Consider the following 16,672-nt stretch of genomic DNA (forward strand, 5'->3'; position numbering starts at 1 on the left):
CCAATGCCAGTTAGTGCCAGTTGGTGCCACCTGCCAGTGTCAAGCAGTGTTACCTGCCAGTGCCATCCAGTGCCACCTGCCAATGCCAGTTATTGCCACATGCTAATGCCATCTGCCAGTGCCACCTACCAGTGCCAAGCAGTGCTACCTGCCAGTGCAAATCCAGTGCCACCTGCCAATGCCAGTTAGTGCCACTTGCCAGTTAGTGCCATCTGCCAGTGCCACTTGCCAATCTGTGCCACCTGCCAATGCCAGTTAGTGCCACCTGCCAGTGCCAATCAGTGCCACCTGCCAGTGCCAAGCAGTGCAACCTGCCAGTGCAATCCAATGCCGCCTGCCAATGCCAGTGCCACCTGCCAATGCTGCCCATCAATGCCACCTGCCAGTGCTGCCCATCAGTGCCACCTGCCAGTTCCCATTAGTGGCACCTCAGTGCTGCCTATTGGTGCCCATCAATGCCACCTGCCAGTGCCCATCAGTTCCAACCTCAATGCCGCCCCATCAGTGCCCATTAGTGCAGCCTATCAAAGCACATCAGTGAAGGAGGAAAAAAAAACGCATTTGCAAAATCTTATAACGTAACAAAAGTAGATTTTTTTTTTTTTTTTTTTTTTTTTTTTTTTTTAAATATGGTCTTTTTCTCTTGGTATCAGGCATGAGCAATTATTATTGTCCGATGCCCCAGACATGCAGTTCTGGGTGCTGGGCAGAGGATTTAAATAACTGGCTCCTAATTTTTTCAGCTGGCTCCTAGATTCTAAGCAAATTTGTCAAGCCCTGCTTTAAGAGCATATTAAATAAGGGCATTAGCCAGTGCAGCCCAGTGGGAAATGCATTTAAAAGACCTAATAAAAATCCTGAGTGGCTTAACTCTGACATAAAAATGCATATAAAAGGAGAAGACCCTGATGGCAAAAAGAGGGCAGAATTAGAAAGACTTGAAAAACTTAACATTAATAAGTCACCGGGACCAGATGGCTTGTACCCGAAGGTCCTTAACCACTTGCAGACCGAACCATTTTGCTGGTCAAAGACCAGACCACTTTTTGCGATTCGGCACTGCGTCGCTTTAACTGACAATTGCGCGGTCGTGCGACGTGGCTCCCAAACAAAATTGACATCCTTTTTTTCCCCACAAATAGAGCTTTCTTTTGGTGGTATTTGATCACATCTACGGTTTTTATTTTTTGCGCTATAAACAAAAATAGAGCGCCAATTTTGAAAAAAACGCATTATTTTTTACTTTTTGTTATAATAAATATCCCCCAAAAATATCTAAAAAAAATTTTTTTTTCCCTCAGTTTAGGCCGATACATATTCTTCTACATATTTTTGGTAAAAAAAATCGCAATAAGCGATTATTGATTGGTTTGCGCAAAAGTTATAGCGTTTACAAGATAGGGATAGTTTTATAGCATTTTTATTAATTTTTTATTATTATTTTTTTTTACTAGTAATGGCGGCGATCAGCGATTTTTATTGTGACTGCGACATTGTGGGGGACCCATCGGACATTTTTGACACATTTTTGGGACCATTGTCATTTATACAGTAATCACTGCTATATAAATGCAGTGATTCCTGTGTAAATGACACTGGCAGTGAAAGGGTTAACCAGTGGGTGGCAGTGTAGGGGTTAAGTGTTCCTAGGGGTGTGTTACTAACTGTGGGGGGGTTGGGCTTTCATTTAGTGAACACTGATCTCTGCTCCAATCACATGGAGCAGAGATCAGCGTCACTAGTTGCTAGGCAGAATGAAGAAATGTTGTTTACACAGCATTTCCTCCATTCGGCCGCTCCGTGAGACGATCGCGGGGATGCCCGCGGCGATAGAGTCCGCGGGTCCCGCGACCGGACTCACGGCGGTCCCGACCAGCGCGGGAGCGCGCCGCCGGCAGCGCACTCCCGATGGCAGGGCAGCGTTGAATATTGGACGTACCTGTACGCCAATATGCCTGCCCGTGCCATTCTGTCGACGTACATCGTCGTGCGCTGGTCGGGAAGTGGTTAAGGAACTCAGTCAAGTAATTGCCAGACCATTGTTCCTAATTTTTACGAACAGCCTACTGACTGGAATGACAACTGATTGGAGAAAAAGCCAATGTAGCAAAAAAGGGCCAAGATACATCACTGGGAATTACAGCCAAGTTAGCCTAACATCAATTGTATGCAAGCTCTTGGCGGGGATAAGGGACTATATACATGATTTTAGTAATGACAACAGTATCGTTAGCAGTAATCGGCATGGATTCATGAACAATCATTCTTGCCAAACCAATCTATTAACTTTCTATGAGGAGGTGAGCTGCCATCTAGATAAAGGAAGGCCCGTAGATGTGGGGTATCTGGATTTTGCAAAGGCATTTGATACAGTTCCCCATATATGCTTACTGTACAAAGAAAGGTCTCTTGGTCAAGGACCATAGGGTGAGCACATGGATTGAAAATTGGCTACAGGGGTGAGTTTAGAGGGTTGTGATAAATGGGGAGTACTCGGAATGGTCCGGGGTGGAAAGTGGGGGTCCCCCAGGGTTCTGTCCTGGGACCAGTCCTATTAAATTTATTCATAAACGACCTGGAGGATGAGATAAATGGGTCAATCTCTGTATTTGCGGACGATACTAAGCTAAGCTGGGCAATAACTTCTACGCAGGATGTGGAAAACTTGCAAGAAGATCTGAACAAATTAATGGGATGGGAAACTACATGGCAAATGAGGTTTAATGTAGAAAAATGTAAAATAATGTATTTGAGTGGTAAACATTATGAATGCAATCTACTCGCTCGGGGCGGGGTGAACCTCTAGGGAAATCTAGGATGGAAAAGGACCTGGGGGTCCTAGTAGATGACCGGTTCAGCAATGCCAAGCTGCTGCAAGAAAAGCAAACAGAATATTGGCATGCATTAAAAAGGGGATTAACACCAGAGATAAAACAATAATTCTCACACTCTAAGCCCTTGTACACACGGTCGGACATTCCGATGGACAATGTCCGATAGGACCGTGTTGTCGGATAATCCGACAGTGTGTGGGCTCGATCGGACCAAGTTTTCCAGCTGGGCTATAAAATTTTCCAACAACATGATCCCATCGGACTTTGTCCAATCATGTGTAGAGAATTCCGATCGGACAAAGTGCCACGCATGCTCAGATCAAATTTCTAGACCAAAGCTATTGGCTACTAGCCTGAACATAGTCCCGTCCTAACAAAATAACGTCCTCACGTTAAGTGCGATCGGATTTTCTGACAACTTTGTCCGACTGTGTGTATGCAACAGTTTCGGACAAAATCTGACGGATTTGGTTGTTGGAATGTCCGACCGTGTGTACAAGGGCAAATAGACTCTGGAGTATGCTGTCCAGTTCCGGGCACCGATCCTCAGGAAGGATGTGCTGGCAAAGAAGAGAGTACAGAGAAGGGCAACAAAGCTAATAAAGGGACTGGAGAACATTAGTTATGAGGAAAGGTTACGAGCACTGAACTTGTTCTCTTTGGAGAAAAGACGCTTGAGAAAAGAATATGATTTGAATGTACAAATACCGTACTGGATCCAAATGTAAACTGTATTTCTCTGTCTGTTGAGAGACAGAAATTTAGGAATTCTCTTTTATACTTGGTTATACTGCTGTCTACAAGCTGGCACATAAATTGGTGGGTTTGGGCACAGTGAATTGTTTTCTTCTATTGACCTAACACTTCTGGTTTACTTGTCTTTTGTGTGTGTGTGTGTGTGTGTGTGTGTGTGTGTGTGTGTGTGTGTGTGTGTGCAATCCCTGGTGCTCCCGCCAGTCCCCATTAAAAACTAACCACACTAAGAATGAGAACACATCATGGTCCGTTCACTAGCTGTGCTGGGAACACACCTCTCCTGCACAACCTTTCACTGGGAAGCTCAGTGTGCAACTGTTTCTCCTCCCCCAGCTTTTATGCAGCTTAGAACTGAGGGAATGTGATCACTTAGAAAAAAGGGAAAAAAGTATTTATAATGGTGTATATAATATATAAATGTTTTGTGGCAGAGCCTTGCCCTGCCATGGTCTAGAAGGAGCTTGTGACCAGAAGTCTCAACCAGACGACTTGAGGGGCTCCAGGGAGCTTGTAACTTGGAGGAAACTGGCCTTAGTTTCCTCAGTGTTTTGCAAAGTCCACTTTGGGGACCTGGAGCTCAGGGATTTCTGAGAGATCTGGGTGGGATTAAATCACTTGTCCTGGGTCCTGATTTTGAGAATAGCCAGCATACTGATTGGTCGGGTATGTGCTGGGTTTTTAGTAGTAACCTGACCATGGTTCTGGGCTCCACCCCGGCAGATAGGAAGTCTGAGTACCAGGAGTCAGGAGGGCTCCAGGTGGGAGCCAGTGCAGCAAGAGGCTGCTAGCTATATGCACCAAGGTGGTTGGTAAAACAGTCTGTACGGGACAGACAAGGGCCTGGAGTGTAAGGCCAGAGCAGCAGTGCTGTAAGTGAGAGCCAACCAGGCTGAATGTAATTTTGTTGATGCAAAAAGGAATGCGGAAAACCCCTTCGCTTTCTTTTAATAAAAATGGGCAAACAAAGCCCTTAAAAGTAGAACCAGTGCGCGGCGCAGGGGCCCATATATATCTTTAGTCAAGTTTTCCCCTTGGCCATGTTTTTCTCATCCTACTCTTGAATACTGGGTTAAATCTCTGTCCTCGCTTTATTGATGACAATTTTTCTCTGCCTTTGAAGAGGTTTTCTCTCCATCTAGCTTGATTCAGGAATCTGTTCATTTAGACACCATTGAAATGCAATAGTCTTTTTGGGAACTCAGTGAGTGAATGTTGTCCTTCCCTAGGTTAACCACTAGCTCTTCGTAAAAAAAATTTTTTTTACCCCCTTCATGACCAGGCCGTTTTTAACTTTTTAGCACTGCGCTACTTTAACTGGTTATTGCAAGGTCATGCAGCACTGTGCCCAAATGAAATTTGACACAAATAGATCCTTCTTTTGGTGATATTTGATCATCACTGCTTTTTATTATACGAACAAAAATAAGGCTGAAAATTGAAGAAGAAAAACATTCTTTTTTACTTTCTGTTACAAAACATATCCTAGAAGAAAATGTAAAAAAATATCAAATTTTGTCCAATGTATTCTGCTACATGTCTTTGATAAAAAAAAGTGTATGTGCGTGTATATGTATATGTGTGTATATATATATATATATATGTATATGTGTGTGTGTATATATATATATATATATATGTGTGTGTGTGTGTGTGTGTGTGTGTGTGTGTGTATATATGTGTGTGTGTGTGTATATATATATATATATAAATGGTGATCAGCGACTTTTAGAATGGGACTGCAATACTGCGGCGTGCAGTCTGATTCTGTGTGGAACTGACAGATATCGCCAGTGACAATAATAGTGTTCAGTGATAATATACACTGTACTAATGACACTGGCTGGGAAGGGATTAACATCCAGGGCAATTAAGAGGTTAAATGTGTCCCATACTCTGTGTAAAGTGTGCTGCTTTTTCTACTAGATCTGTTTCTTATCGCTGCTTTGTAGACATCTGGGCTTTGATTGCACTCAGCTGATCAGCAGGCCCTAGCTGTGAATTATTGGCCCAGACTTTCTGACAGGCTCCTGCTGTGTACAGTCACAGCAGATGCCTGGCTGGGGGGGGTCACACCTGCACACACCTCAAGCTTGGAAGTAGGCAGCAAGTGGTTAAACTGGTTTTTGAAAGTCCCGACTGCAATAGAATTCCTATGTCCTTCAATGGATATCGAAGAAAATGGGATATTTGTACTTACCATAGAATCTTTTTCTTTGAATCCATTGGAGGTACACAAGTTCTCAAGACATGCTGGTTTGTGCAGTGAGGGGAAAAAGTATTTTATCCCCTGCTGATTTTGTAAGTTTGCCCACTGACAAAGAAATGATCAGTCTATAATTTTAATGGTAGCTTTATTTTAACAGTGAGAGTCAGAATAGCAACAAATCCAGGAAAATTAATTTCCAAAAAGTTATGAATTGATTTGCATTTTGAGTGAAATAAGTATTTGACACGTTCGCAAAAGATGACTTGGAACTTGGTGGCAAAACCCTTTTTGGCAATCAGAGGTCAGCTGTTGTAGTTGGCCATCAGGTTTGCACACATCTCAGAAGGAATTTTGTCCCACTCCTCCTCTTTGCAGATCCTCACCAAGTCATTAGGTTTTGGGGCTAACATTTGGTAACTTGAACGTTCAGTTACCTTCACATACCGTATATACTCGAGTATAGGCCGACCCGAGTATAAGCCGAGGCCCCCAATTTACCCCCAAAAAACTGGGAAACCTATTGACTCGTGTATAAGCCGAGGGTGAGATATGCCTGTCCATCCCTGTGTGTGTGTGTCCATCCATCCATCCATCCCTGTGTGTGTGTGTGTCCATCCATCCCTGTGTGTGTGTGTGTCCATCCATCCATCCCTGTGTGTGTGTGTGTGTGTCCATCCATCCATCCATCCCTGTGTGTGTGTGTGTCCATCCATTGTGTGTGTGTGTGTGTGTGTGTGTGTGTGTGTGTGTGTGTGTACATTTTCTACATTCCCTAAAAGAGAGAACATGCAAATAAAGCATTGCATAGGGGGAGGATGCATGAAGTTGAGAGTTCCTGGGACATTAAGGCAGTGGACTGTGGAACTGGAGGAAGTAGGAATGTCAGCAGCACTTGCCAAACAGGTGTGGTAGTGATCAAAGTATGCAGATGGCACATAATGTGTGTGTGTGGCCTTGTGTGTCCAGCCTACCTGTGTCCCGAGCCTCCGTCCCGTCCCGAGCCTCCGTCCGGTCCCGTCCCGTCCCGAGCCTCCGTCCGGTCCCGTCCCGTCCCGAGACTCCGTCCCGTCCCGTCCCGAGACTCCGTCCGGTCCCGAGCCGAGCCTCCGTCCGGTCCCGTCCCAGGATCACCGCTCTTCGTCGGCGCCCATTCCCCTGTTCAAATGCCGCGCCTCCCTGTCTGTGATAGGCGGAACACAATTTCCCAGCAGTCTGTGTTCCGCCTATCACGGACATCCTCTTATCCTCGTCCGTAGTATGATGATGAGCGGATGTCCGTGATAGGCGGAACACAGACTGCTGGGAAATTGTGTTCCGCCTATCACAGACAGGGAGGCGCGGCTTTTGAAAGTTAGAATGGCCGCTGTCTGTCTGCTCGACACGCTGTTCGGGCAGACAGACGGCGATGACTCGAGTATAAGCCGAGGGGGGCACTTTCAGCCTCAAAAAAGAGGCTGAAAATCTCGGCTTATACTCGAGTATATACGGTATCTATGGAGACTGGCTAGGTCACTCCAGGATTATACTGTGCTTCTTCCTGAGCCACTCCTTTTGTTGCCTTGGTTGTGTTTTTGGGTCATTGTCATGCTGGAATATCCACCACCCATTTTCAATGTCCTGGCTGAGGAAAGGAGGTTCTCAACCAAGATTTGACAGTAATTGGCCCCGTCCATCATCCCTTTTGATGCAGTGAAGTCGTGCTGTCCCCTAATAATGTTTCCACCTCCATGTTTGATGGCGGGGATGATGTTCTTGGGGGTCATTCCTCCCCCTCCAAACACCGTGAGTAGAATTGATGCCAAAGAGCTTGATTTTGATCTCATTTGACCACAACACTTTTCACCCAGTTCTCCTCTAAATCATTCAGATGTTGATTTAGAAAACTTCAGACAGACTTGTAAATCTGCTTTCTTGAGCAAGGGGACCTTGCGGGCGCTGCAAGATATCAGTCCTTCATGGTGTAGTGTGTTACCAATTGTTGGCAACTATGATCCCAGCTGCCTTGAGATCCTTGACAAGATTCTCCCGTATAGTTCTGGTCTGATTCCTCCACATTCTTATGATCATTGAAACTCCACAAGGTGAAATATTGCATGGAGCCCCAGACCGTGGGAGATTGCCAGTTATTGTGTTTCTTCCATTTTTGAATCATCGTGACAATTTTCACCCTTACACCAAGCTGCTTGGTGATCCTCTTGTAGCCCATTCCAGCCTTTTGTAGGTCTACAATCTTGTACCTGATATCCTTGGGCAGCTCTTTGGTCTTGGCCATGGTGGAGAGATTAAAATCTGATTGCTTCTGTGAACAGGTGTCTTTTATACAGATAAGAGTGCTCCTAATCTCAGCTCTTAACCTATACAGAAGACACCTGGGAGCCAGAAATATTGCTGATTGGTAGGGGATCAAATACTTATTTCACTCATTAAAATGCAAAGGGGGGAGGCGTGCCTTCCGAGCAGAGTTTGTGTCCTGGCGGTTAAAATGGAGACCTCCATGTCCTCCAATAGCAGGTCTCAGCTACTGGACCAGCATTGTCTACCCTAACTGACACTCAAAATTACCAGCAAGCCAGTATCGCATCACTTGAACAAGCTTCAGTGGGAGCATTTGCACCGCATATATCAGCACCAATTGCGCATAGGAGACAGTGAACATAGGAGCCGCAGGAACAATATAAGGCTGAAAGGCATACCTGGGGCCACAGCTCATACAGAATTAAAACCTTTTGTCACTGCTATCCTCAATCTAGTTCTGGGGGGGAGGCTTCACCCCCATTGAATTAGACCGGGGACGAGTGGGAGGGCTGAGAAGAGATTGTAGTGACCGCCCACGCAATGTCCTCTGCCGGGTATACTATTACACCCTTAAAGAAGAACTAATGCACAAAGCATGGTGTTTGGACCCAGTGAACTTTGACAGTTTTGCAATCCATCTCTACTCTGACCTTTCTTGCAGCACTCTGTAAATGCGTTGCATGATCCGCCCGCAGCTGGACCAGATAGGCCAAGCTGGAACAACCCACACTTGGGGTCATTTCTTCAGTATTAAGGTGTCCAGGGCTGACAATAAATTTTGTTCTCTTTCTGGAGCAGGACCCAATTCATGTACCGAACTGGATGGATCCACCAGGGTGCAAGCAAGCATAGACATCCGAGGCCCAGATCTTTCTATGGGCCCTAGAGTACGTCGGCCTTCCTCACTGGAAGATTAGGGCCACTCTTGGTTGCTACATAAAGCCAAATCAACACTCCTCAACTACCCAGCACCAATCAAGTTCACTGCACACTTCTTAATTCCTGGACAGGTCTGTGTTTGGACCCCCTTTTTATTTTTCTCTTTTTTGCATTTTCCTTCATTGTTCCTGCTGATTCAGCCGGATATGTCCCTGTGAATGACGAAATTACCAGCTCCAGACTCAACTGCCTCATGACCTTTTATGGTAAAACAAATTTTGGATCTCTTCCCTGCCCTTTGCAGGCATGCTGTACCCATCTGGGGTTTGGGAAAGACTATGGGAATTTCTACTGTCTGATTTGGATATGCAGTTATTGGGCTTCCAATATACTTTATTGTACTTGCCCAATTTTTAGGTGTATATCGGAGATGCCCCACCTGGCTGAGGGGCCGCTGATACAGGCTGAGGGGCAGATGGATGGACTTGCTGGTCCACGGTCTCACCATTGTCCATGTGGGCTTCTATAGATCCCCATGCATGGTTTCTCCTACACCGCTTAGTTTCACTTTAAGATGTTAATCTATTCTTTTACTGATTTCAGGGTTGTTACTAGTTTTATGTTTCCAGGGTCCCTGTTGGAGTTTCTGCATAACATATGTTGCAACTGAATACCCCCCCCCATGGTGTTAATTCATGGATAGATAACTCTCTGTGAAGGGGTGAGGGTGATCTTGATCAGGCATATTTGCCCACACAGACTGCCATGCTCCTTCTCAAGCGTTCTGTGTGTTCTTAAGTTTAAATGCCTTATTATATTGATGTGCCTCAGCAAAGCTATCTGTGCCTGCTATGCTACTGGGCTCATGGCTCACAGTCTCCATCTCGACCTCCCACCCTCAATAGTCTTGGCACGAATTGTGCCTAATTACGTGATTTTTCACGTGTGTCTCACCCTCGCAAACCCCTTGGAGTTTGCTAGGCTCCTTAATTAGGTGTGTCGTCCCCCCCCCCCCCCCCGACCAAAGTTTATCCTGATTATATCTCTACCAGCATATTTAGTTTCCACTTCCCTTCCCCATCCCTCTTTCTCTTTCTGCTCTACATAATCTGATCTCCTCTTTCTCATTCCACTATGGCCCACACAGTGATATCTTGTCCTCACCTGAAATGTTGCTCTTATAATGTAAATGGCCTCAATGTTGCATTCAAAAGAGGGCAAATCTTCCACATGCACAAACAGGTCAATGTGTTACTGTTTACAGGAAACTCCTTTCCAAATGAATTCCACCCTTTCCTGCTTCAATAGGTACTTTAACAGATGGTTCCACAGTACAAACCCCTCTCAGAAAACTAAAGGTGTTTCTGTTGCCTTCCACGAAACGATTCTGATTGAGCTGATAGACCAGCTCTCGGATCCTCAGGGAAGTTATGTGTTCTTGAAGTTCTCTCTCTGAGAGACGAAATTTACTATCGCAAACCTCTACCTACCGAATATTAATCAAATATTGTCTGCTCTGTGGTGTATGAGGATCTTGTCAGACTTCACAGAAGGTAGAATATTCTTGGGGCGGGGATTTTAATACCCCCCTGGAGCCACTACTAAGCTGAGGGCCTTCAAATGGGCTATTTACGACCTCTGTCTAATTGACATTTGGCGGGTCTTGTTTCCCAAAAAAACGCAACTATACTAATTTTTCACAGGTCCATTACTTACAGTTATATCGACTATTTGCTCATTGATCATGGCTGTTTGGATTGGTCACCTGAATGTGAGATTAACCTTATGGTTTGGTCCTACCACTCGCCTATCTATCTGACACTATCGCTCTCTTCCACTCCGATGAAGGAATGGACGTGGTAGCTGAATGATTCACGCCTTGCGAACCCTGACTCTTCCCAAAAGGTTTTGGAAACCATTTATAATTCCTTTACAGATCATGCCTCGGGCACCACCCCACTACCCTTACAGTGGGAGGCACTTAAAGCTGTCCTGTGAGGAACAAGCAGAACATTGCCCAAAGCATCACACTGCTGCCGGTTTGTCTTCCACCCATAGTGCACCCTGGTGCCATCTTTTTTCCAGGTAAACAACACACGCAGCCATCCACTTGATGTAAAAGAAAACATGTTTCATAAATCCAGGCGACCACCTTCCATTGCTGATGCTCATGTGCCCATTGTAGACATGGGTCACCATGGGAACCCTGTCAATTCTGCAGCTGCGTGGCCCCATACACAACAAACTGCGATGCACATTTCTTTTTTTCTGCTTTCAAAACATCAACTTTAGGGACATGTTCATTGGCTGCCTAAAATACCCATCCAACTTTCAGATGCATTGCAACAAGATGATCAATGTTATTTGCTTAACCTGTCAGTGGTCATAAAGTTATGGCTGATCAGTGTGCAAATGTGTGGCTTCAAAACATAAATTGAATGGAACTTTTTAACTTTTTTTATTTTTTTTATTTTTTGTATCTAATTAACAGTGGCATGCCAGTAAGGTAAAGCTAAACTCTGATAAGCAGATGTTGCAGCACACTGATCATTTCATCACCTTTACAGGATATCTCTGTATGTGAAAGCATTTGGTGCACACAACTTTGTGGCTAGGAGAATGTATATTTTTAATGTGTGTGTTTTTTTGTTTTTTTTTTGCCTAAAGTTTAGTTTTGAATCTAATTTTAATGCAACTTACTTTGAACAGGACAAAGAACACAAGTGCTCCTTAATTTGTGGTCATAAACTCAACTGCGGCCTTCACAGATGTGATCAGCCTTGCCATCGTGGGAACTGTCAGAACTGTTGGCAGACAAGTAAGATATAAACACTGTATTTTAAAGACTTTCACTATATGTAGTTCTTATACAGTAGGTACATTGAACTCTTACTGTTATTGTGAGGGTCATTGCAGACTACAGCAGACTCTACTATTATTCTGCCCAATAGACCTTGAATAAACACTTCATGGCAGACCAAGTGAGGTTAGTGATTTTTTTTTTTTTTTTAAAACCTCAAATGCCTATACTTTAAGATATCACTAAAAGCAAAACTTTTTTTTGTTTGTTTTCTTCTGGTTAGAGTGGAGAGGGCTTATAATACCTATCAGGTTGTTACTCCTATCTGCGCCTCTTTTAGGGAGATTCATCATCTATATTTGTCTTGTTTGCTGTGAACACCAAGAGTGAAAGTAAAAGAAAATCACACATTTTTTCAGTTGTCACCAGAACAGCAATAGAGGGGAAATCGTCCAATGAGGACACTATTTCTGGTCATAATATGAGATCCCTTGCTTTGAAGGGGTTTCTGGTCACTTCCTATTTTGGCTAAAGAAGGGAAATCTCCCCAATTCAACCCAGATGGCAAAAAAAATGTAAAGTAATGCTCTTGGGGTGGGGGGGCTAAAAATATGAATGCAAGCTACACTCTAGGGAAAAAACCTCTAAGGAAATTGAGGATGGAAAAATATCTGGGAGTCCTTGTTGTTGACACTCAGCAATAGCATGCAATGCCAAGTTGCGGCAAGCAAGGCCAGCAGAATATTGGCATGCATGACAAAGGATATTTACTCATAAGAGAAGACTTTAATTCTACCACTTTACAAAACTCTGGTTTGGCCACGTCTTGAGTATGCCATACAGTTCTGCTCACTGGTCCTTAGGAGGGATGCGTTGGAATTGGATAGAGTCCAGAGAAGGGCACCAAAACCAATAAGGAGGACCTCAGCTATGAGAAACGATTACTAACATTAAACTTTTGTGCTCCCTGGAGAAGAGACCCTAAGGCCGGGTTCACACCGCTGCGATGCGGGAACGCCGCGAATCCGCTGCGTTTTCCCGCATCGCATTACTCCCGCCGGCAGTTCACACTGCCCTATGCGGACGGCTGGGAGTGTCAATGATATGTTAATGACACCCCCAGATCCGTCCGCATATCGCAGTGCGATCTGCCGACTCGCACAGGAATCGGATCGCATGGTGTGAACCCCCATGCGATCCGATTCTGTTGCGGACCAAAAAAAGAGTCCCGTGCGAGTTTGCTGCAGGAGCGATGCGAATTCAGCCATACTATCTGTATGGCTGAACTCGCATCGCTACGGAGATCGGATGTGATTTGCGGTGCGAATCACATCCGGATCTCCCCCCGCAGCAGTGTGAACCCAGCCTTAAGAGGGGATATGATAGTGATATAAAAAATATTTTAATGGTGATTCCACAGGGAGTAAGCTATTCAGTCTCGGGTCACTCAAGAAGACACGTTTCCACTCAATGAAGCTGGACGACCAACAGTTTAACCTTAAACTGCGTAAGGGGTTCTCTGTTAGTGGTAATAATGCGGAACTCACTTCCACAGTTGGTGGTTTCAGTGGGAAGTGTCACTGATTTCAAAATACTTTTTATATGGGCATCTTATTGAATACAATATACAGTAATATGGTGAGTGGTAGAGACCTAAATACACACGCATGCGTGCGTTAAACTGGATGAACTGGTGTCTTTAGCCAACCTTGCTAACTCGGAAAGTACTTTGTTTTCTTCAAAATGGAGGTGTAGTCCTTACACAGATTTCTCATCTTTTGTATACACTTTTTTTTTTTTTTTTTTTCACTTTAAATGCATCTATGCAAATTATAATTAATGTTGGAAGTAATCAAACTTGATACATAAGGGGGTACTTATGTGCTACTCAGTGTTATATAGATTTATTTATAGCTGCAGAACTTCTATAGTGTCACCAGCACCAATAAATAGCAGTAAAGTGAAGCATCGCTATATGTGTACAGTCATATAAACAAATATTAAGGTGCAATCTCTATATGACCTAAGAGGATATCAAAGAAACATGTCTAAAATGCATATAATGAAAAGGTGCATAAATTCAAAGTGCAAATGCAGCATTAAATTCAATCAAAATGCAATGATCAATATGAAGTATTAAACAGTAATAGTCCAATCAGTTTAGTGCAAGAAGAAAACTGCAACAATGTATTTAAAAAAAATGCAAAAAAGTCTCCAACTGTGCAAAATAGTGCAAGAGGGAAGGGGAGAATTAAGTGTCCAAGTGCAGAGGAAAAAATAAACGCAATGAAAAACTTGCAGACCACTTTCAAATCCACACCCAGTGTGCTCTAGCCTCTCACCTACAATAGAGACCCCCAACGGGGTCCCCCATACGTGTTCCGTTCAATCAGAACTTTGACGTCACCGGACTCCTACCCCCTTCCCTAAGTGCCTCCGTCTGCTAACGAAGGGAAGGGGTGACGTTAATGTCCGTGACATCACCGGATCTCCAGTGGAACTCCCTGAAGGCCCAGAAGCTGGCAGAGAGGTATCGATCAAAAAAAAATCAAGGAATTAATCTTTCATTTACACAGCCCTAGTTTCTTTGATATCCTCTTTGGTCATGTAGAGATTGCACTTTAATATTCAGTAGACCCCTTTAAAAGAATGTGACCAGTGCTCAAGGTAATTTGGTCATGAGTTTGTCATTGGAAGGAGCATAAAAAAATAAAATCTTTATATTTTAATTTAGCATTTGTGCACTAAATAGTATTTCTATATATATTTTTTTTTCTTTTTTTTTTTCTTTCAGGTTTTGATGAACTCACTTGTTACTGTGGGGAGTCTGTGATTTTTCCTCCAGTACCCTGTGGCACGAGACCTCCTGAGTGTAAGAAACCCTGCACCAGACAGCATGAGTGTGATCATCCAGGTAGTTCTTTGCAACATTTTCTCTGTTGGCTTTTGCACTATAGGTTTAATATGAATTTAGCATTGGTCCTCCCTGCTTGTCAAACTGGCCATCTGTATTGCTCACATTTTATTTTGTCTAAGCATCCTGCTACTGCCCAAATCCTGAAAAAAATGAGCCATTAAAAACTGGAAGTTAAACTAAAAACATTTACTGCATTAACGTGTGTGTGTGTGTGTGTGTGTGTGTGTGTGTGTGTGTGTGTAAAATTCTTGATATTAAATCGCACGCACAGGTGAGCCTTTCTGCTATCCGCATTTACAGATTGATTCTCTTGTGAATATTCTCAGCTTTTTTCTCATATGACCAAGACATCAGACCACCCAAACTGTTCGACTGTTGAGATCATAAAGATTTAAAAAGCGTGATTGCCATTATGCGGTTCCTTGATGACTGTCGGAGAGCAGTTTTCATTGTGATATGGTGTTAATCCGGTTTGAAGATTGTTGATCTTAAGGGTGTCTCACATCTTTCACTTTCTTTCCTGTACATTGCAAGGAAATTGCTCGCCGCTTGTCTGCTTTTGGAGTAGAAAAGATCTTTATACACTGATGATCTACTGAGTTTTCTACTTTATATATACTGCCAATGGCTTAACAGCAGTTGTCTCCTCCTCTGATTTTTCTCTCTAGTTGTGGCAGCCTGTGGAGCCGACATGCATGATCATTGCTCTCCCATGGAGAATAAATGTTCAGCCTCTGACTCGGTACTTACTCGCAGGATGCCTGTTACACTTAGTGGCTGCAGAGTGTGCGTTGGTGCTTGCCTAAGCTGGCTCGAAATTTTGCAGAATCCTGCTGAATCTAATCATCTAAAACTTAAGTTGTGGATGGCCCTGTCAGCATGACCAAGTTCGGCAATAGTCAACTGAAAAATCAAAATAGCGTGGTGAAAAATTGTTGTCCGAACAGTGAGTGAGCCTATCCGATTCAGTCAGTTTGGGTATGAAAATAGCTGTGGGAAAAATATAAAAGGGGTTAGATACCATGCTAAAAACTAAATAAATAAATCCCTAAAAAATATAGCTGCAGCTCAAATTTGTAAGATATATCTACAAACCCCAGAACCAAAACATAGAATATAGCTGCGCATAAAGTTAAGCTAAAATAATGTAATAATATGACAATAAATGACACCAAAAAATCACCATAATCAATTCAAAATCATACTCCTGAATGAACATGTGATTGAATAAATGTGTAATACGTGATAACAATAATAAATCCTAAAATAAAAGACATCTGGGCTTACCCTCTGGTAAGGGCATATGTTGTGTGGTGGAGGTTCACAAGCACTGGTGTTTCTGTTTGCACAGAAGAATTTGATTAAGTCACCATTTTCACTTCATTCGTTGGACTTTTGATATAATTACTTTGTCTTTTTTTTTAGGATTCATTATTGTTATCGCGTATTACACATTTATTCAATCACATGTTCATTCAAGAGTATGATTTTGAATTTATTATGGTGATTTTTTTTGGTGTCATTTATTGTCATATTTTATTACATTATTTTAGCTTAACTTTATGCACAGCTATATTCTATATTTGAATACAATAGCCAGCATGGGAGACCCCTCCATCCACGCTGTTTAGCATGGATGGGAGTAGCTTTAGATGCACTATATAGGAGAAGACCAAAACACAGCTAGCAGTAGTTGTAAGTTGTCTATTGCAATTGACAAGGTGATTATAAATGATACCAAATCTTTATGAAAGGTTTGGTTATCCTTTAAGAAGGCCTAGACAAATATCTAAAGCAGTGGTTCTCCACTCCTGTCCTCAGGGCCCACTAACAGGCCAGGTTTGCAAGAGAAGTGAAATAAATCACAGGTGATATAATTTGTTGCTCAGTGATTGCAGTATTCTAGTCTATCTCCCAAAGGTAATACTTAAAATCTGGCCTGTTATTGGGTCCTGAAAACAAGAGTTAAGGACCACTGATCTAAA

General features: G+C 43.3%; 1 protein-coding gene and 1 long non-coding RNA gene across 2 annotated transcripts in view; one reads left to right on the plus strand and one right to left on the minus strand.

Annotated features, from left to right (window-relative positions):
• NFX1 (nuclear transcription factor, X-box binding 1) overlaps positions 1-16,672 on the plus strand; it is a 167,133-nt gene that overhangs the window by 72,776 nt on the left and 77,685 nt on the right. The window contains exons 13-14 of the mRNA XM_077491886.1: positions 11,680-11,788; positions 14,565-14,684. Of these exons, the coding sequence (XP_077348012.1) occupies positions 11,680-11,788; positions 14,565-14,684 (229 nt within the window). The remainder of the gene's footprint in view (positions 1-11,679; positions 11,789-14,564; positions 14,685-16,672) is intronic.
• Positions 14,859-16,672, minus strand: part of LOC143996680 (uncharacterized) — a 77,682-nt gene continuing 75,868 nt past the window's right edge. The window contains exon 2 of the long non-coding RNA XR_013277582.1: positions 14,859-15,677. This is a non-coding gene — a long non-coding RNA (uncharacterized LOC143996680). The remainder of the gene's footprint in view (positions 15,678-16,672) is intronic.

The sequence above is a fragment of the Lithobates pipiens genome, unplaced genomic scaffold (genome assembly GCF_037356315.1).
Source record: "Lithobates pipiens isolate NorthernLeopardFrog02 unplaced genomic scaffold, aLitPip1_a1.2 Scaffold_19, whole genome shotgun sequence".
In the NCBI taxonomy this organism is placed as follows: Eukaryota; Metazoa; Chordata; class Amphibia; order Anura; family Ranidae; genus Lithobates; species Lithobates pipiens.